The sequence below is a fragment of the Mastigoproctus giganteus genome, chromosome 4, assembly GCF_048544385.1.
Source record: "Mastigoproctus giganteus isolate SK-2022 chromosome 4, ASM4854438v1, whole genome shotgun sequence".
Classification (NCBI taxonomy): Eukaryota; Metazoa; Arthropoda; class Arachnida; order Uropygi; family Thelyphonidae; genus Mastigoproctus; species Mastigoproctus giganteus.
This window is the reverse complement of record NC_143578.1, coordinates 235507750-235530458: the sequence shown is the minus strand read 5'-3', so window position 1 is coordinate 235530458 and position 22709 is coordinate 235507750. Positions and strand designations below refer to the sequence as shown.

The window sequence follows — 22709 nt, the reverse complement described above, 5'->3', positions numbered from 1 at the left end:
GTGGCCTGACCATTGCCTTGTATAATGGGATAATCACCTCCCTGTCCCTGCTAGCAAAATTCCTATATATCATTGACAAGACTCCATGATCTGCTCTGGCAGCCTGTCTGCACTGCTCAGCGAACTTCATATTTGACTGAACAATTACCCCCAGGTTGTTTCCACTTTCCTTAGTATAGTACCTCTACACTCAGGTTTCTCTTTGGTTATTGCTACCCATATGCAGTACTTTGCATTTGTCAATGTTAAACTTCAGTTGCCACTTCTCAGCCCATTTGCCCAACTTATCTAGATCCAGTTGGAGTAGCATACTGTCTTTACTGTCATTAACAATCCTGCAAACTTGGACATTAAATCTGATATACCTTCACCAATATCATTGATAAATATACAAAACAACAATGGGCCCAACACTGAACCCTGGGGAACTCCACTAATAACATTTGTTCATGAAGAGCAGTGTCCATTGACTACCACTCTGTCTTCTACCACTCAACCATCCCTTTATCATTGTAGCAACTTACCCTTAATGCCATATCTCTCCAATTTGTACAGCAGTCTTCCATGTGCAATAGTATCAAAAGCTTTCCTGAAATCCAAGTATATGATATCAAAATTATTTTTGGCATTCAGTTCCTTTGTGACCACATCATAGTATCCAATCAAATTGTTCAGACAAGACCTCCCTTTAATAAACCCATGCTGTGTCTTAACTATTACTGCAGTCATGTCTGGATGATTCTGCAATGCTTCTTTAACCAGTGATTCCATTATTTTCCCCGAAACACAAGTTAAACTAACAGGTCTACAGTTACTTGTGTCACCTATTGAACCCCCTTTGTGAATTTGTGATACATTAGCACACCTCCAGTCCATGGGGACTTCCCATGAGTCCAAGGAAGCTCTCATAATTATAGCTAAGGGTAAGCTTACTTCCTTTGCTGCCTCCTTTAATATAATTGGATAGATCCCATCCACCCCAGGTGCCTTTTTTATGTTTAACTTCAACAATTTCTCCTCCACTTTGCTCTCAGTTATTACAAAATCAATTAGCTCCCTGTTAGAGTTTGATAAACTTCTGGCACTTCCCTCATTGAATAACTCCTCATGTGTGAATGTAGATGCAAAATACTCATTCAGTTTATCAGCTACATGAGCATGATCATCGATAGTCAACCCATCTATGTTAAGTGGTCCAATCTGATTCATCCCTTTCCTTCTAGAGTTTACATAAGTAAAGAACTCTTTGCTGTTTTTCTTTGCATCTTTTGCCAAGGATTTCTCGTAATCTCCCTTCGCCTGCCCAACCTCCTTTGTGACTTGATTACAGACTAGTTTATATCTGCCATAGGCTTCTGTGTCACCTGACTGGAACTTGTGGGTTGGTCACTCACACACTAGTAAAACTTTTGTGGATTTATTGGATGATTGTTTTCTACAGCAGCATGTTCGAGAGGCAACCAGAGAGGATAATACTCTTGATCTGGTTATCAGCAGTGATCATTTGTGTATTAATAATTTGCAGATAAAGGAACCACTAGGTGGCAGTGATCACAGTGTACTGATGTGGGATTTACTTAAAGATATAATTACCATCAGGGGTAAAGGAAAGGGTTTTTGCTTCCATAAAGGTGAGTACAGTGGTCTCCGACAGTTTTTAAATTCTGTACAGTGGGATCAACTGACGATGTTACCAACAGTAAATTCTAAGTGGGAAGCATTCAAGGAATTAATCGTGGATGCTACTAAAAGTTTCATACCTATTAAGAAATATTGTTCAAGGTTTAGGCCTAAATGGTTATCTAATGAACTAATGAGACTCGTAACAGACAAGAAAAATGCATGGGATGCATATAAATTATCAAGCGACTCAGAAGCCTATGGCAGATATAAGCTAGTCTGTAATTAGGTCACAAAGGAGGTTAGGCAGGTGAAGGCAGATTACGAGAAATCTTTGGGAAAAGATGCCTAAGAAAAACAGCAAGGATTTCTTTACTTATATAAACTGTAAAAGGAAGGGGATGAATCTGATTGGTCCACTTGATATCGATGGTTCGACTGTTAATGATCCTGCTCAGATAGCAAACAAACTGAATGAGTATTTTGCATCTACATTCACACATGAGGAGTTATTAAGGTTTGAAAATGGCAGAAGATTATCAAATTGTAGCAGGGTGCTTAATGATTTTGTAATAACTGAGAGCAAAGTGGAGGAGAAATTGTTGAAGTTAAACATAAGAAAGGCACCTGGGGTGGATGGGATCCATCCAGTTATATTAAAAGAGGTGGCAAAGCAACTAAGCAAACCCTTAGCCATAATTATGAGAGCATCCTTGGACTCAGGGGAGATCCCCACGGACTGGAGATGTGAAAATGTATCCCCAGTTCACAAAGGGGGATTGAAGGGTGACACGAGTAATTACAGACCAGTTAGTTTAACTTCTGTTCTGGGTAAAATAATGGAGTCACTGGCTATAGATGCATTGCCGGATCATGTAGACAAGACTGCAGCAATAATTCAGACACAGCATGGGTTTGTTAAGGGAAAGTCTTGTCTGACATATTTGATAGGATATTATGATGTGGTTACAAAGGAACTGGATGCAAAAAATAATTTTGATATCATATATTTGGATTTCAGGAAAGCTTTTGACACTGTTGCACATGGAAGACTATTGTACAAATTGGAGCAGAATGGTATTAAGGGTAAGTTGCTACAATGGATAAAAGGATGGTTGAGTGGGAGAAGACAGAGGGTGGTAATTAATGGATGCTGCTCTTCGTGGACTAATGTTATTAGTGGAGTCCCACAGGGTTTGGGTTCGTAGCACACGCTTCTTGATTAGACAGGGGTTCGAGCCTGTCACCACCAAATAAGGAGGATGCGGAAAGGTCAGGGAATGACCACCGCATATTCCCGGAGCAGTATGGCCTTAGTTGCCAATGCTCTTAAAAACCAAAATAACATAACAGGGCTCGGTGTTGGGTCATCTGTTGTTTTGTATATTTATTAGTGATATTGATGAAGGTAGATAAGGCAGCTAATGAATGCTGCCAACAAACAGGCATATCAGATCGCCCTATCCAACCGCTTCGAGATGCTGGCTGTGCCCGAGGATATAAATGAAGAAGAAAAGCAGATCTCTGATGCCATCCTGGAATGTGTCAAGCCCCTATGTCCACCTGCCCGACGTCGAACGCAACCATGGATATCAGACGAGTGCCTCGACCTCGTGGACAAACGGAAACAGGCAAAGTTGGTCGACTTTGAACGGTACCGGCAGCTAAACCGAGAAGTCCGACAAAGAATGACAGCAGAAAGAGAAGCATACTGGAACCAAGTGGCAGACGATCTTGAAGTGGCGGCATCCAAAAACGAGTACCGCACTCTCTACCGCACCCTCAGATGTCTGAGTGGAAAGACCAAATTGACTAGTGACAACATCAAGAATGCTGATGGGACCTTCGTGCGATCACCATCCGAACGCCTGCAACGGTGGAGTGAATTCTTCAAAGCTTTGTATAATCACGACCCACCTCAGGGACCGCCAGCAACAGCACTCTCGATCGACCCCCCTGAGGTCTCCATGGGCGATGTTGAGCCTACAGTAGAAGAAAGCAGTCATACAAAAGTGAAAGCAGCCATACAATCCCTGAAGAATGGCAGGGCACCAGGAGTGGACCAAGTCACCACAGAAGCGATCAAAGCCGGGGGAGATGTACTGCTTCGCCGACTACACACACTCCTCAAAACCATCTGGTGCACTGAACAAATTCCGTTAACATGGAGGAAAGCTATTATCGTACCGATCCACAAGAAAGGTGATAACCGGGACTGCAAGAACTACCGTGGCATCAGCCTCCTTTCCATCATCGGAAAGGTCTTTATGAAGATCATCCAGTCAAGACTGCAAAAACATCGCGAGCAAACCAGTCGAGAAGAACAGGCAGGATTTAGACCCGGGCGAGGATGCTGTGATCAAATCTTTGCCATTCGTCAGCTGATGGAGGAGAGGATCCGGTGTGGACAGCGAACCGTCATTGTTTTCATTGACTTTAAGTCTGCTTTCGACTGTGTCCACCGGCTTGCCTTATGGAAACTACTAGAGGTTGAACATGTACCTCGAAAAGTCATCACACTCCTCCAAACTGCATACAGCGGTTTAACCAGCCAGGTGCGCATCCAGAATGATTTATATGAGGAATTTACCATCCAAACTGGAGTCCGCCAAGGGGATGTAGCCTCCCCGTTGCTTTTCAACATCGTGGTCGACGCCATTATGAGGCAAGCATTCAGAAACAGACAGGGCATACAATATGACAAGGATCACTATGTGACTGACCTGATGTTTGCTGATGATAGTGCTATCCTTGCCGGTAACGACGCTGAAGCCACGGACATCCTCTACGACATTGCCCGCATTGCCCGGCCATACGGTTTGAAGATCAATGCTGGTAAGACAAAGGCCCTGACAACAGATGGGTCGCAAGCCACCATCTATCTCGAAGGCGTCCAGATCGAGCAAGTGCAGGACTTTAAATACCTTGGGTCGCTGGTCCAGGAGAAGAAAGTTGCATCCACCATGGAAATCCACAGCAGAATTGGACAGGCGGCCACTGCGTTCGCCTCGCTCAAATGGTGTCTGTGGAAGAGGACCAACATTTCCACAAAGACTAAAATCCGACTCTTCCGGACTTTGATCCTGCCCATTCTTCTTTACGGATCGGAAACATGGATTTGTCTCAAGTTAGATTTGAACAAACTTGAGGTATTCCAAATGCGATGCCTGCGGCAGATCTTGGGCATCTCTCTTCGCGACCGCATCACTAATGATACCATCCGCGCCAGATGCCAACAGCAACCAACCATTGCCGACCAAATCCAGAAGCGAAGGCTCAGATGGTTTGGCCACGTATGTAGAATGGGCACGAACAGAATACCATCCACACTCCTTTGGAGACAACGACCCACCCAATGGAGCATCCAACGGACCGCGCCTAGGAAAACGTGGGCCAAGCAAGTGGAAGATGACTTGAAGAGCCGATGTCTCGACCTTAACCAGGCCAGGACTAAAGCCATGGATCGTAAGGTATGGAAGAACATCACAGAGCAAGTCCGAAACCCTGCGGCACCTACAGCAGCATACTGGTTGCGTGGCCAACCGTCTCCCCCAGCTGCCAGCTAAGGACCAAAGAAGAAGATAAGGCTTAGTGTCGAAGTTTGCAGATGACCCAAAGGTTGGCAGGGTTGTTAATGACAGTAATGGCAGTGTGCTACTGCAACAGGATCTAGATAATATGGGCAGATGGGCTAAGAAGTGGCAACTGAAGTTTAACCTTGACAAATGCAAAGTACTGCATATGGGTAGAAGTAACCCCAGAGAAACGTACCAACTGTGTGGTACTACACTTAAGATGGTAGAAAATCAAAAGACCTGTGAGTAATTGTGCAGTCAGATATGAAGTTTTCTGGGCAATGCAGACAGTGCCAGAGCAGGTCATGGGGTTTTGTCAATGATATATAGGAATTTTGCTAGCAGGGAAAAGGAGGTGATTGTCCCTCTGTATAAGGCAATGGTCAGGCCACGCCTTGAGTACTACATACAGGTCTGGAGGCCTCATTTTAGGAAGGATGTAGATTTGCTTGAGCGTGTACAGAGAAGGGCAACAAGTTTGGTGAGGGGAATGAAGGGATCCTCTTACCAAGAGAGAGGCTTGAGTTCTGCAAATTGCAGTGGCTGGAGACTCGGCACCTGCGCGGTGATCTGATTGAGTTGTATTAAGGCCTTGAATGGGTTGAGCACGCTGAATTCTGATGGGATCCTTCCACCTGTTCAGATTATGAACCTAAGGGGGCATAAATTGAAATTAAGAAAACACAGATGTAGAATAGATGTGCGGAAATTTGCCTTTAGCCAGCGGGTGGTTAATTGCTGGAACAAACTTCCATCTGTTGTAGTGGAAGGTGATAGTTTAAATAAATTTAAGGAGGAACTGGACAGGCATTTTGGAGGGAATGGTGTGTGTGTGTGTGTGTTTTTTTTTTTTTTTTTTTGGGCTGATGCTGCATAAGCTCATACGCTTGCTTGCATCACATGCCACTACTACCTGATACTTTATATGCATCCCATATTGCATATAATCCCATATTTTTCTTCTCTGCAATGATCCTCGTTAGTTCATCTGACATCCATTTAGGCCTAAACCTTGAACAGTATTTCTTAGTTGAAATGAAAAGGCTAGTAGCCTCCAAAATTAAGTCCCTGAAGGGTTCCCATTTAGAATTCAATGCTGGTAACATCATCAGTTGATCCCACTATACAGAATTTAAAATCTGTCTGAGATCCCTGTAGTTACCTTTATGAAAGCAATAGCCCTTCCCTTTAGGCTTGATGGTAGTTACATCTTTAAGTAATTCCCAAATCGGTACATTGTGATCACTGTCACCCAGTGGTTCCTTTATCTCGAAATTCTTAATGCATGAATAATTACTACTGATAATCAGATCAAGAGTATTTCTTCTTCCGGTTGCCTCTCGAACATGTTGCTGTAGAAAATAGTCATCCAATAAATCCACATAAACAAATATGACAACGAAAGGAACCACTGGGTGACAGTGATCACAATGTATCGATTTTTCTGAGATTTCCTTATTTTCCTTGAACCATAAAATGGGTGGTTCCAAGTAATGAATTGCCGACCGGGCTAGCCGGGTGGGTAAAGTGCCTGCCTGGCAACCCAAAGGTCGCGGGTTCGAATCCCGCCTCGGGCATGGATCAGAGTATTGCAAAAACCTTGGGAGGTGCATTATAGCTACAGAAGCCGATGTGCCAATAACTAACAAAAAAAAAAAAAAAAAAAAAGTAATGAATTGCTGGATTTGGGAGATTCAACTGTAGTGTAGTATAAAAAATGTATTGTTGAAATTGTAAGTTTGATTGCATGTAATATAAAGAGAAATAATTTAAAAACAAAACATCTTTTGAATGTTAAGGTTAAAAAAAAGGTACCTTTTTGCCCTATTTAATTAATATTATATTCAGGCCTAGCTGAAGCTCCAATTACCCTAAAATACTAAATTAGCATTCAAATCACACACTTTACTGTACTTGACATTAGCCAGAGTTATTGGTAGCACTTTACTAATAACCCTAGCTGATGGTAATTGGAGAAGGGTTTCCTGCCTACTCCCTTATAAGGTACTACTAAATGTTGAAGTATGTTAGGTTGGTGAACTCAGACAAGTCGAAAGCTTCCCGCTTGGTAAATTGAGTATCATAATCACAGACATATAAGTTAGTGTAGATGCATCATACCTATATGCAGTAAATTAACTGAAGTTATTATAATGGAATCGTTTTATTAGATCTCATATTATGAATGCCTTCACAACCAGGTCCTTATTCGGTTATACTTCGAATAAGTAATGTTTATCCAATAGAGAAGACTATTGTTACTGATTTTCAGTGGATACCACTACCAGGCGGCATTTTCAAGCAACTCATTGTGAAGGCATTCACAATATGAAATGTAATAAAACAATGCCACTTCAGTTAATTGATTGTATATAGACATGATGCATTTGCACTAACTTATATAACTGTAAATTTCTCTGCAGTCCGAGGCTTTTGCCAAGGATCTTTATTAAGTTTTAAACTACTAAATGCCATTTGGCATATTGTGGACTTAATTTCACAACTGGGTTTTCAGCTGTTATACCATCAGAGTACCTACCCACCCACCATCAGAGTACCTACCCACCCCTGAAAGGCCATCTGGGTTTAGATTAAGGTGGTATCTACTGAGAATAAGTAACATTGATCTTCTCTGTTGGGGAAGTGTTATTTATTCAAAGTGTAACGAATAGGCAGCTTGTTGTGAAGGCAGCCACAATATGAGATGTAATAAAATGATACAACTCTAATAACTCTGGTTGATTTACTATGTCTGTAAATTTCCCCACAGTCTGAAGCTTTTGCTTTGAATCTTTATTAAGTATCGTAATCACTTACGTGAAATTAAAGTATACTCAGAATCAGATAACTGTATGATCTGATTGTTCTGCTCTTAGAAATTAGTATGTTTTCTCCTACACACTTAATATTTAATTTCTCCTTAACTTGAATCCTTAGTTAGATTAGTGTTTACTTAATAATATATAATATTGTCTTATATCTAGGTGGCTGATGTAAGTAAAAAGGGCTGGCAGGACCTGTCCTCAATGTTTACTCCAAAGGTTACCCTAGACCAGGCTGAAGGACCTCCCACAGAAAAGTCTTCTTTATTAGGAATTTCAGGAGGAAAGGAAAAAGAAATAAAGTAAGGAAAACCCCCTCTTTTTTTTTTTTTCCAAATAGTGTTAATTAAATAATTGGTATTGCCATCTGTTGATCACTTTTAACACAAGCTTCAACTATTTCATATAATAAGTGTAACCACTTATTATATGAAATAGTTGAAGCTTGTGTTAAACTGTTTCATATAATAAGTGTAACCACGAAATAACCTGGCTCAAGTTATTTCACAGGTCACATTATGTCCCTTGGAAAAGAAAGAAATATAATAGTACATAGAACAATTCAGTTCAGCCAAACTCTGTTATTATGATACCATCCATTTGAATGGCATCTTGACTCTAGATGGTTGGTGCAGTGAGGCAACATAAGAAATACAAGGTGTGGATTAAAAATATTGGAAACCTTTTGATCACACCAGCAAGATGGAACTAATTTGGGAAATGGCAATGCTTATTCCAAGCCCTTTATTTCCATGCTTATTTCCAAGTCCTTTAAGAGTCCATCATTTGGATGGACCCCCTAATGGGCTTGGAAAAGCCACTCTTCTGTTGAGAGAATTGGGCCTTTGTTTATGAATTGTACCTATACATCCATGATTCTTCACCAGTAATGATAGAAAAAACAGTGTGAATCAGCAGTAGCATGTTGATGAAAATTCTAACATGAGAGAACTTGTCATGGTCATCAGTAAGGATGAGAGGCACAAACTTTGCTGAAATGTATTACATTGGCAGCTCTTGTGTTAAGCTTGATTGATATATCCCATAGGAAATAGTTTTATTAGCAACATCATGGATAGTTAAATGTCAGTCACTCCTGTCGGATCACTGACGTAAGCGACTGAATAATTGGTTTTTGAAGTTGAAGAGCAGCCAGAGCTAGGCTCATCTTCACATGCAGCCCTCTTTAAACCTTTAAAACCATCGAAAGGTCTTCAAGTGACACAGCACCTTCCTAAAAGCTATTTTATTGTTTTATGGATTTTTGTTGCACTTTTCTCCAATTTGAATCAAAATTTGATGAAAATTCACTGCTCGGTACTCTTGTAATTATAGCTAAGGGTTTGCTTACCTTTTTTGCTGCCTCCCATAATATAATTGGATATATCCCATTCACCCCAGGTGTCTTTTGGTTTTTCACATTCCATAACAATATGTAATTTTCAGGTGTATCGTGTCATATGTTACTTATTATTATTAATTTTATTAATGTTTTAGTGCATTCCAAATGGAAAATGAATCAATTTCATTTGCAGGATTCCAGTTTCTAAATGTTGGCATGTATGCATATTACAAAAAATAAATAGCACATGACAATGTGTGGAGGTTAACACAATCTAATAGGCGCCTCCGTAGCCAGGTGGGAAGGAGCAGCAGTGCATAGCACACGCTTCTTGATTAGACCGGGGTTCGAGCCCGTCACCACCAAATATGGAGGATGCGGAAAGGTCAGGGAATGACCACCGCATATCCCGGAGCAATATGGCCTTAGTTGCTAATGCTCCTAAAAACCAAACAACAACAATCTAATATTTTATTTTGTAGTAAATTAATTGCTGCCCTTATTACTATACCTGAAAATGAAGCCGATATTTAAAGATAAATACTTATTTTATTATTTAACTAGTTCATTATATAAGTTTGAAAAGAGTTGCAAGATATTTTCATAATATTTCTTATAATAAAGTTACTGGGATACTTAAAAGTGAAAAATGAAGAAAATTTTAAAATAAAAATGTAATTTCACATAATAAACTTATGAGTATATCTATTATTCAATTTCAAAGGTAAAAATTCAAAATTATTTGATTTCAGTGTTTGCGACTGACTGAAATTTCATTTATTATTACCTGTATTTGCATTTTTTCTCAGTCATTAATAATTCTAGCATAAAATTCTATATCTACTGCTACTTTTCTCAGAAAAAAAATATATATTCAATGGTTTGTGCTGTAAAACCAAACTGTTTAATAAATTATTTATTCAAGTGAAATTTTATCACAGTGAAAAATGCTTAATAAATCTACAGAAGAAAAATTTCTTGCCTTTTTGCAAAAATGCAAAAATTTCTTTTGTGTTACTATTCGAGGCAAAATAAAAAATAATGTAATTTAGAATTATTGCTTTGTTAGAAAAACTAAAACAGTGTATAGCCAACTTTTTTTTTCTTTTTTTTAAATTTTGTCTGCTGTTAGTATGTGCACTCCAAACTATGATGTCAGTCAATCTAGCAATGTTAATAATAAAACTAGTTGAAGTTAAACAGTTTGTAAATTCAGTGCAGTATATAATTGCAAAGTTTGGTATGTTGAGTTCCAGATAAAAAATGAATTCAGTAAATGGCTAGTTTTCTTGCATGAAAACAATTTTTACTGAATTTTTTTTTATGGATTTCACTTAGTTGTATTGAAAACAGAAACGTAGATGCAATGAAACTGTGACAGTGCTTTCCATGAAAATACACTATGGAAACTAATTTCTATGGTAGCTAGAAACTGCTTTGAATGCTTCCCTTCTTGATGCCCAGAATTCCTTTCCTGTAATTACTACTTTAAAAGCAAGCACAAGGATGTAATGAATTTCAATGAGGACTGTTCCAAAACTAATACCTCCAATTTTTTTCCCTCTGCTCGTGGAATGTTGTATACAAAATGCAGTGGTGTCAGGTGAAAATTTAAACATCACTGCTAACAGTCCTGTAGGTTTCAACACTGCATGCCAGCTAGCAGGGCTGTGGTAGTGTGTGAAAGTGGAAGGAGACATTGATGTCCATATGAAGCAGTGGCATGTTATTGAGTTTCTGAATGCAGAGAACAGCTCATCATAACAGAAAGACAAAACAGATCTGATGTATTCACAATAATGTAGTGGTGAAATCTAAATTACAGGCATAGCAGCTATGTCCTTGTGCTCCTTTCACAGTGGTGATTATAGCAAAGGAAACACCATGTAGCAGTCTTGCAATATTGTGCAATTCTGAGCATTAGAATTACATGATACTACACACCCATTGAAATTCACTGACATTTGAAGAACATTTCTGGGGATGTGACAGTCTATGCGAGCGTAGCTATGCTACCACCATAACTGACATGCTTAGGCATGTCGGTTTTGGCGATATGACATATCCTTTGTCTGTTATGCAGTAGTGGTTTGAAGGACATGCTGTGGTCGGGCTATCCTTGTACTGTGGTGAACACTGAAAAATGAGGAAAGAGTGAATAACGTGATTTGTGAAGATTGATGCTTTAAGGCTGGAAAGTGTGTGCAAGAATGGAAATAGGCTTTAATGAATTGAAAACAATTCTGGACAATCTGGGATACAAAAAACTATGTGCCAAGTGGGTTCTACAAATGGAAGCTGGATCATAAGGAACAGAGAGTTCAAGCTTATGTCAATCTTCTGGAGTAGTAAGAAACCATGGTGACAATTTTCTTAACACTACTGTCACCAGAGATTAGACCTTGTACATATGTGAACTGAAGCCAAAGTGCCAGTCTATGGAATAGTGATATAAAGATTCACCAATAAAGGAAAAAATTCAAGGATTGGCTATCCACTGAAAAATCATGTGTTCTGTTTTTGACATACAAAAGAGGGGAGTTTCCTTGGAACACATGATCAGTTCTGCTCAATATGTGGAGACACTGATGAGACAAAAGACGCTAATTACAAGAGTGAGGCCAGCAAAAAGATTTCTTTTTCAGCACAATGCCAAACCTCATACCAGCATCTGAAAAATGAGAATTTCAGAAGTCACGTGGCCTGCCACATTCCCTGTGCAGTCCTGACCATGCACAATCACTTGTTTTTCTCTGTGAAGGATGGCCTTTAGGGGAAAGCTTCACATATGACAAGGCAACAGTCATTGCGACTGCCAAGAATAAATAGTGGTGATTCTGATGCTTGCAGTAACTTTTATGGAGGGGAATTGCAGGAGAGGTTCAGCAGTAAAGAAAATATATACAAAGGTGGTGGTGAATGTGTAGAAAATTAAATTTAAATAAATAACATGTAATTAATGTAAAGTATATAGCATGCATTTTAAATTATCATATTTGCAGTGGTATCCAAGAAAAAAATAAAAATTGAGTTTTCACTTTGGAGTGACCTTTAAACGTAACCTAACAACCTACCATGGCAACCATTATGTACAAGCATCAACTTCACAGCTGTATGAGATTAAAGAGTTTTAAAAAAAAAAGAAAAAAAGTTGTTATATTTCGTTTCCATCCCCACAAAATCTGTGTTGAAGTTTCTTTCAGAAACATAAATGTTTGAAGGCCTAAAGAATTTATCATAGAATGTTATGCCAGACCAAATCAGAACTAAATTTTTTTTTTATGCAATTATTTATTTTTGATATAAAATATATATTGCATATTGCATTTAACATATCTATGAACAAATGAGTGAGTAAATGTTTTAGATAAAAATTTGTTTATATTAAATGTTTAATCAAAACATGACAGGCTGGATCAGGAATACTGCTTTTTAAATGTAGTTAAGCATGATATACATATTCTGCAGTTGCTGGATGGTGTGGCAGTCATAATCTGTGTTGTACTGATATGTTATCATCAGTACAACAAGACCTGCCTGTCACAACATATGTTGCACATCAGTACAATATATGTTATGACAGCTTGTACTGACACTGCCACACTTTAGATTGCTTGTATCGAGACCTCTAATTTTTTTGGAACTCAAATATTAATAGTTTTATCTTTTTTTTAGATCAGCCATTTATTTTATTTAATAATTTGGTATTTATATGAAGTTTTACATATGTGACTGACCTCTATTATGCAATTCTCAGCTTATACGATGTATATTGTTATACTTTCTCCTCATTCATCCATTCGAGTAGTAGTAGTGGCATGTGATGCAAGAAAGCAAGTGTATGAGCTAATGCAGCATCAGCCAAAAAAAAAAAAAAAAATCACACCATTCCCTCCAAATGCCTGTCCAGTTCCTCCTTAAATTTATTCAACCTATCAATTTCCACGACAGATGGAAGTTTGTTCCAGCAATTAACCACCCGCTGGCTAAAGGCAAATTTCCGCACATCTATTCTACTTCTGTCTTTTCTTAATTTGAATTTATGCCCCCTTAGGTTCGTAATCTGAACAAGTGGAAGGATCCCATCAGAATTCAGCATCTGAACAAGTGGAAGGATCCCATCAGAATTCAGCATGCTCAACCCATTCAAGGCCTTATACATCTCAATCAGATCACCGCGCAGGTGCCTAGTCTCCGGCCACTGCAATTTGCAGAACTCAAGCCTCTCTTGGTAAGAGGATCCCTTCATTCCCCTCACCAATCTTGTTGCCCTTCTCTGTACACACGCTCAAGTAAATCTACATCCTTCCTAAAATGAGGTATGCAGTACTCGAGGCGTGGCCTGACCATTGCCTTATACAGCGGGACAATCACCTCCTTTTCCCTGCTAGCAAAATTCCTATATATCATTGACAGACCCCCATGACCTGCCCTGGCAGCCTGTCTGCATTGCTCAGAAAACTTCATATCTGACTGCACAATAACTTCCAGGTCTTTTTCATTTTCTGCCACCTTAAGTGTAGTACCACATAGTTGGTATGTTTCTCTGGGGTTACTTCTACCCATATGCAGTACTTTGCATTTGTCAAGGTTAAACTTCAGCTGCCACTTCTTATCCCATCTGCCCAAATTATCTAGATCCTGTTGCAGTAGCACACTGCCATTACTGTCATTAACAACCCTGCCAACCTTTGTATCATCTGCAAACTTCGACATTAAGCCTGATATATCATTGATAAATATACAAAACAACAGTGGACCCAACACCGAACCCTGTGGGACTCCACGAAGAGCAGCACCCATTGATTACCAGCCTCTGTCTTCTCCCACTTAACCATCCTTTTATCCATTGTAGCAACTTACCCTTAATACCATTCTGCTCCAATTTGTACAATAGTCTTCCATGCGCAACAGTGTTAAAAGCTTTCCTGAAATCCAAATATATGATATCAAAATTATTTTTTGCAGTTCCTTTCTATCCAGTTCCTTTGTAACCACATCATAATATTCTATCAAATTTGTCAAACAAGACTTTCCCTTAACAAACCCATGCTGTGTCTGAATTATTGCTGCAGTCTTGTCTAGATGATCCTGCAATGCATCTTTAACCAGTGACTCCATTATTTTACCTGGAACAGAAGTTAAACTAACTGGTCTGTAATTACTCGTGTCACCCTTCGATTACCCTTTGTGAATTGGGGATACATTTGCACATCTCCAGTCCGTGGGAACCTCCTCTGAGTCCAAGGATGCTCTCATAATTATGGCTAAGGGTTTGCTTAGTTGCTTTGCCGCCGCCTCTAATATAACTGGATGCAAAAAATAATTTTGATATCATATATTTGGATTTCAGGAAAGCTTTTGACACTGTTGCGCATGGAAGACTATTGTACAAATTGGAGCAGAATGGTATTAAGGGTAAGTTGCTACAATGGATAAAAGGATGGTTAAGTGCGAGAAGACAGAGGGTGGTAATCAATGGGTGCTGCTCTTCTTGGACTAATGTTATTAGTGGAGTCCCACAGGGTTCGGTGTTGGGTCCACTGTTGTTTTGTATATTTATCAATGATATTGATGAAGGTATATCAGGCTTAATGTCGAAGTTTGCAGATGATACAAAGGTTGGCAGGGTTGTTAATGACAGTAATGGCAGTGTGCTACTGCAACAGGATCTAGATAATTTGGGCAGATGGGCTAAGAAGTGGCAACTGAAGTTTAACCTTGACAAATGCAAAGTACTGCATATGGGTAGAAGTAACCCCAGAGAAACGTACCAACTGTGTGGTACTACACTTAAGGTGATAGAAAATGAAAAAGACCTGGGAGTAATTGTGCAGGCAGATATGAAGTTTTCTGAGCAATGCAGACAGGCTGCCAGGGCAGGTCATGGGGTTTTGTCAATGATATATAGGAATTTTGCTAGCAGGGAAAAGGAGGTGATTATCCCTCTGTATAAGGCATTGGTCAGGCCACGCCTTGAGTACTGCGTACAGGTCTGGAGGCCTCATTTTAGGAAGGATGTAGATTTACTTGAGAGTGTACAGAGAAGGGCAACAAGATTGGTGAGGGGAATGAAGGGATCCTCTTATCAAGAGAGGCTTAAGTTCTGCAAATTGCAGTGACTGGAGACTAGGCACCTGCGCAGTGATCTGATTGAGGTGTATAAGGCCTTGAATGGGTTCAGCATGCTGAATTCTGATGGGATCCTTCCACTTGTTCAGATTACGAACCTAAGGGGGCATAAATTCAAATTAAGAAAGGACAGATGTAGAATAGATGTGCGGAAATTTGCCTTTAGCCAGCGGGTGGTTAATTGCTGGAACAAACTTCCATCTGTCGTTGTGGAAGTTGATAGGTTGAATAAATTTAAGGAGGAACTGGACAGGCATTTGGAGGGAATGGTGTGATTTTTTTTTTTTTTTTTTTTTTTGGCTGATGCTGCATAAGCTCATACATTTGCTTTCTTGCATCACATGCCACTACTACTACTACCCCAGGTGCTTTTCTTATGTTTAACTTCAACAATTTCTCCTCCACTTTGCTCTCAGTTATTACAAAATCATTAAGTATCCTGCTACAATTTGATAACCTTCTGCCATTTTCAAACCTTAATAATTCCTCATGTGTGAATGTAGGTGCAAAATACTCAATTTGTTTGCTATCTGAGCAGGATCATCAACAGTCAAACCATCGATGTCAAGTGGACCAATCAGATTCATCCCCTTTTTTTAGAGTTTTATATAAGTAAAGATAATCGTTGCTGTTTCTCTTTTATATAAGTTAAAGAGAATCGTTGCTGTTTCTCTTTTTGCTAAGGATTTCTCGTAATCTGCCTTCGTCTGCCTAACCTCCTTTGTGACCTGATTACAGACTAGCTTATATTTGCCATAGGCTTCTGAGTTGCTTGATAATTTATATGCATCCCATGCATTTTTCTTCTACGTTACGAGTCTCATTAGTTCATTAGATAACCATTTAGGCCTAAACCTTGAACAATATTTCTTAATAGGTATGAAACTTTTAATAGCATCCACAATTAATTTCTTGAGTGCTTCCCATTCAAGGAATTCAAAGAAGGGTAAATAATTCGTGGGTAGGATTATGGTATCATTTGATGTGTTTTCTTTATCTTTTTGTGTCTAAGCAGGTATGAGTCCTAGTAACAAGCCAGCATAGCACAATCGTCAGTTGTGATTAGGGTAGCCAGGCAGGACTTAGGCACAGCTTTGAGATCACTTACAATCATCACGAATGCCATTGTCATGATAGAGTACACCGAATTTACAATGGTGACTAACCCGTGACATTCTATTTGTGTTTATGAACGATCGGTATATTTAATGTGTGAAGCTTAGTCAACAAATTGCAACATCTTTGTGATATTCTTTATGAATACCTTTTTATAGTTTGTTTGTCTGAAACTTGGTTTAATGAAGTATAGTGGATCCTCATTATCCGAGGATAATTGGTTCCAGAAAATTCCACTTAAAACGGGGACCAATTTTCGTAGTGTTTATTATTTAAATAAAACTAAATGCAACTAGGTGTAATATTTTAAGAGTTTAAGATTCTGTATCTATATAATATCAGTGTAGATACACCATAGACAACTCTTAAAGAAAAACTATGATAGTAGTGTGAAAAGCATCATTTTATCTGTATCTCATATTGTGCTCATCCTTCACAATGAGTTGCCCATGTATTGCATTACCTCGAATAAGTAACACTTCACTAATAGAGAAGAGTATTGTTACTTATTCTCGGTGGGTGCCGCCACCCAGACGGCATCGTTTCAAAGCTAGTTGGCTTTTCATCGGTGGGTAGGCAGGTACTCTGGTATTGCAAGCGAAGCATACTTATTCAAAGTAGTGCAATACATGGGCAACTCGTTGTTACACCGATATTATATAATAATGTTTATTATGTACTTCTACATAGCAAAAAAATGAATGAAGGACTGAAAAATGAAAAAAATTATTTTTTTTAGACATTTTTTTATTATAATAAGTTACACAATGTAAGGTTAAAGTTTATTGAAGAGTTACACTATTTTTCAGTTCTACGAATAAAGAATGAGTCCAGAGTTGTTAGTGTTTTTTTTTTTTTTTTTTTTTTTTTTGTATTTTTTCAGATAAAATTATGCCGTAGCATCATTTAGTAATGTCTTTAACTTCATGCTTAACATTTGTTGCACAATCACGAAGAAGATTGTTCTTACAAAAAAATATTCAAAGTGCTTGGTCAATTTTCTTAAGGGGAAAAAGCTTTAATTTTCAAATCCTCGTAACTGCAGGGACTTGGATACCGGGGACCCCTGTACAAGAACAGCTCTTCATTCCAGAATTCAATAAATACAAAATTTGCTCTAATATAAGGCTATGCAAGAGAGGAGGTAGCATGTCAGTAATTTTATATTTGAGGAATTATATTCTTCTCAGTCATCTGATTTTGAAGATTTAAATATTAGTTTTACCCTGAATAATACCTGCTTTACAATTTGTGTTGCCTTCATTCTCCTCTCTGGTTTCATCTGAGGTACTTCAAGACTTTATGGCCCGGGTGATAATCAACGTGCACTTGTCCTGTCATCATTTGGGACTACAATCTTCCCCTGTCAACAGCTCTAAATAATTATGAAGACTCCACTGACCAGACAAAATCAAAAATTATTTGGTATGTTATGTCTACTTGAGACATATGCTGACTGCCTACATATCTATCCTATACATTTAGTCTGCAACAGTGTTTTATTTAATCTAGCTGTTTGTTTGTTTTATGATTTCTGGGGAAAGTTTGTGAAATGGGTTCTTCTTTGAACCTTACCTTTTTGGTTTAAACTGCCATGTCATTTTTTGCATGCTAACTTTCAATCCTTCCTTACCTCTTGGACCATATACCCTTGTATTCAACCTGGCAAATATTGTGTTACATAATGCCACTTTTTTCAGTGTAGTCTCTATATTTATTGTTTGTTATGTAAATTGAAATATATAATCAGGGCTTGACAAATTTAAAGTTCAAAGATCTAGGCCCCCCCCCTCCCTGCCAAATGTCAGTCTCCAGCTTGTGGGATAGGGGATGGGAATGGTATACTAGAAGTCTTCTAGAGCAATTATTACACAGTAAACTTAAATTATAAGTTTATTGTGATGAAATGAAAATATTGACGTTTACCTTGCTTGTTAGAATTTAATTCAAATACAGTCGAAGTGCTTTATAGCAACCCTATCTTTAACGTCCCAACATGTTATAATGTTCTATGTGGTTGGTCCCGGCCAATTTATCATTAACCTAATGCTATCTTACATTCATTATAACTACATTGAAAATAAAAGGATTTCTCTATAATGACCATAAATTTCTATCTTTTCATCTGAATTTTAATTTTTTATTACAATATTTGCATTTAAAAATGACAGAACACTTCTAATACAGTCAGTCCTTGTATAATGCGGTAGTTGTGTTCCTAGAAACCCTTGTGCAATATAAATAACAGGCCTTATGGGGAAAATAGGGTTAGGTGCCGGCCACCAAAAGATTGAACACACATTTGTAACCAAAACATTACCAAATGCAATAAAGAATCGGAATAAAATACTTACATATTTTATTACGATTTTTACATAATAAAAATATTGCTAATATTGTCTTTATCGTAAGCAAACTTGTTCTTGATCTTCTATCCAAACAGATAACAGACTTTCCATCTCTTCCAATTCTTTGTGTCTTGATCTAATGTCTTTTCCAGGTTTTCTTTCCAGACTACTACTACTATCTCTACCATCACCACTGCCACCAGCTGGATGCTCCATGCTGTTGTTGATGGTAATGGCTGAAACAGTTACTTCCTACTCAGTCTTTTGTTACACTTTGAGTTGTTCCTACTATAAAAGTTGTTTTATTTTCTCTGCATTCTTACTAATTGTTCTCAACAGTTAGGTTATGTTATTTCCTAACATTAGTAAGATAATAAGAGGAGTTTACCTCAATATAGTACGTAGAACACTTCCGTATGATACCCTCCAGAAATTAAAACAGAAAAAACGAAAAAATCGTGATCACGACATACGGTCGAAAAGCGTTGTCAGCTTCAGGAAGGAAAATCGTTTTGAATATTTTCGTTAGATTCTTTTAATTGCGTTAATTTGATTTTTAATTATTTTAAATTGATTTGAATTGTGTTAAATTGATTATTTAATTATTTATTTATATTTTTCTCTAATGTACCGGTAAGTTGTCGATTTTTTTCGTTTTTTCCGTTTTAATTTCTGGAGGGTATCATACAGAAGTGTTCTACGTACTATATTGAGGTAAACTCCTCTTATTATCTTACTAATATTATTATCAACGTAGAACATATTGAGTATTACAGCTCTGATTCATACTATCTAATTAATTTTTAAACTCTTATTGACTATTTCATTCACTTCCTGTCTCTCCAGTAGTAAATAATCGATACACACAATTATGGGAGATTTTTTGAACGGCTTGGTGCAAAATTACATTAAATCTACACTAAGGTACTCGGCTCAAAGTTACCATATTTCTTTTCTAAAATATTGCCTTCAAAACAACATTGTTCCGAAGTTTGCCAGGGTGAATTTAAATCAAAAAATTTCAGGCATTAAACAACTAACACTGGTGACATCGTGTAATATTGTTAAGCTTGCCTTAAAATCTCGATATTCGAATAAACAAAAATACCTTTCCCAGGTTAGGAAGCTTCGCGATAAATTAAAAAATTATCTACATCCGAAACGATTGGTCTATATTGAAGACCTCGATAGATTTGCAACGGGAAGCACAGGCCTCAGAAATAAAAAAAACAGACACGTTAATAAGTTGCAAACATTATCGGATAGATCAAGACACGTTCATGCGAATTCTAACACATTGTCGCGGGCTTGCGACCAAGTGCATACGAGTTGGGTGACAACCCCCCCACAGACACACAACGGTCTACCACTGAATATGTCGGCTAGTTCACGAACACCCCCTCACTCAGTATCCAACGAACCGACATATCAACAGGTTACAAATCTTTCGTCGTATACACTATCGCAGGACCAGATTTCACTTTTATCCAAAGGACTAAATTATAATTTACCACCTCGAAAACTACCTAAAAAACAATGCGTAATTGATATTGAATTTGGACTTCGTAATGTTCCACAAAAAGAGGTATTTATTCAACAAGTTAACCAAGTAGTGAATAACATAAAAGAAACGCGACTTCCTAAATTGAATACACATGACAGTTCAGCTTTACGAGAACTTCGGGGAAATAAGGACATTATTATACAGAGGGCAGATAAAGGAGATACAGTTGTAATACTAGATAAACATGATTATATTAATAAGTTAGATTCAGTTGTGTCAGATACCTCCACTTATCGTGAAGTAGACCCGGCACTGTTTACCGATTTGGTCAGTCAATACAATAAAACGTTAACCACGTATCAAAAAAATGACTACATTACTATGGTTCAGTTAAAGGAATTGAAGTCCAGAACATACAATATTCCTGCACTTTTCGGTCAGGTAAAATTACACAAGACTGGATTTCCTATTCGACCTATTGTTTCCTACAGGAACTCGCCATTTTCATCCTTAGCCACACATGTATATAACATTATAAAACCCTTTAGACAGGTAATACAATTTGGGATTAAGAACTACAATACATTATTTAATAATCTTAAAGACTGTAGACTCTGTGACAATGACAATTTATTCTCACTAGATGTTACCTCGTTATATACGAATGTAAACGTTGAATACACATTAGATATTATTTGGGATATGTTAAATAAAAACTCGACACCGATTAATTATACGAAGCTACCTATTAAGGAAATTTTTCACTTAATTAAACTGTTAGTTGAGGCCAACTACATCACCTTTCGAGACAAAGTGTACAAACAAATTTTTGGATTACCAATGGGTTTGAGCCTGAGTGGCTTAATGGCAGAGATCTATCTCTCAACGATTGAGCATATACATTTGACACCTTTTCGACACCATATCACATACTATGGGAGGTATTTAGACGATGTTCTAGTTATTACCGATAGTAGTACTATCCAAGACATTTTACATTCGTTTAATAATATTCATTTTAGACTCAAATTTACACTGGAAAGGGAGGATACGGATACAAAGTCATTAAACTTTCTAAATTTCACGCTTACCCGGGACTCGAATAAAATACAATGTAGCATCTATCGAAAACCTACAAACACCGGTATGCTTCTACATTATAATAGCTATCACCCGTTCACCTACAAAAGATCGATTATCTTTAATCAATTTCTAAATGCCTCTAAATATTCAACGACGGAATCTGCTTTGGACTCAAAAATACAAATATTAACTAGCAGATTCTTAAACAGGGGTTATTCCATTACCACAATAAACCGAATTAGGGTACAGGCTAAGGATAGGATACAAAATACTACACCAATCAACAATAGTAATATCAAAAAATACTTTATTTCTGTCCCATATGTTGAACAGTGGCACAAACAACTTAACAGATTCTTTAAAGATACCGAATTTAAAATCGTAGCTAGGCCAATACGGAAATTACACACTATACTGAACAATCGCTCGGTTCTTTCCGCGTTCGCAACACAAATTAATGATCTGGTATACAACATTTCTTGTGATTGCGTCTCGTCTTACCAAGGTTCGACGCGATTTTCTCTTAATATTCGTGTAAATCAACATGAAGCCTCAGTTCGTGCTTCTCGTTCAGCAGCGTCAGAATTAGCCTTTCATGCCATTAACGAAAAACATACTTTTTTATTTAACGAGGCCAAAATACTTAACGTTCAACGTAATTATACGCGACTATTAATTGCAGAAACCGTTGAAATTAAATTACACGAGAATTCTGTTAATGTTCGGCGGCCATATTTGATCTCCGATGCGTGGACCTTTACGCGCATGCGTGAAGACAAATAATCACTATTTAAGTGTCAGGTTAACCTGATTCGGTAATTTTCATTCCTGTGATCACGACATACGGTCGAAAAGCGTTGTCAGCTTCAGGAAGGAAAATCGTTTTGAATATTTTCGTTAGATTCTTTTAATTGCGTTAATTTGATTTTTAATTATTTTAAATTGATTTGAATTGTGTTAAATTGATTATTTAATTATTTATTTATATTTTTCTCTAATGTACCGGTAAGTTGTCGTTTTTTTCGTTTTTTCCATTTTAATTTCTGGAGGGTATCATACGGAAGTGTTCTACATACTATATTGAGTATTACAGCTCTGATTCATACTATCTAGTTATTTCCTAACCTAAACTTAAAGGTTAAGGTAGGAAATAAGGTTTCCTCACTT

The 22709-nt window shown here is 37.8% G+C and overlaps 1 protein-coding gene across 5 annotated transcripts in view; it reads left to right on the top strand.

Annotated features, from left to right (window-relative positions):
* ArfGAP1 (ADP-ribosylation factor GTPase-activating protein 1) overlaps positions 1-22709 on the top strand; it is a 169964-nt gene that overhangs the window by 63270 nt on the left and 83985 nt on the right. For all 5 annotated transcript variants that reach the window (XM_090371222.1, XM_090371223.1, XM_090371219.1 and 2 more), the window contains one exon: positions 8180-8319. In XM_090371222.1, coding sequence (XP_090227348.1) covers positions 8180-8319 — 140 coding nt within the window. The remainder of the gene's footprint in view (positions 1-8179; positions 8320-22709) is intronic.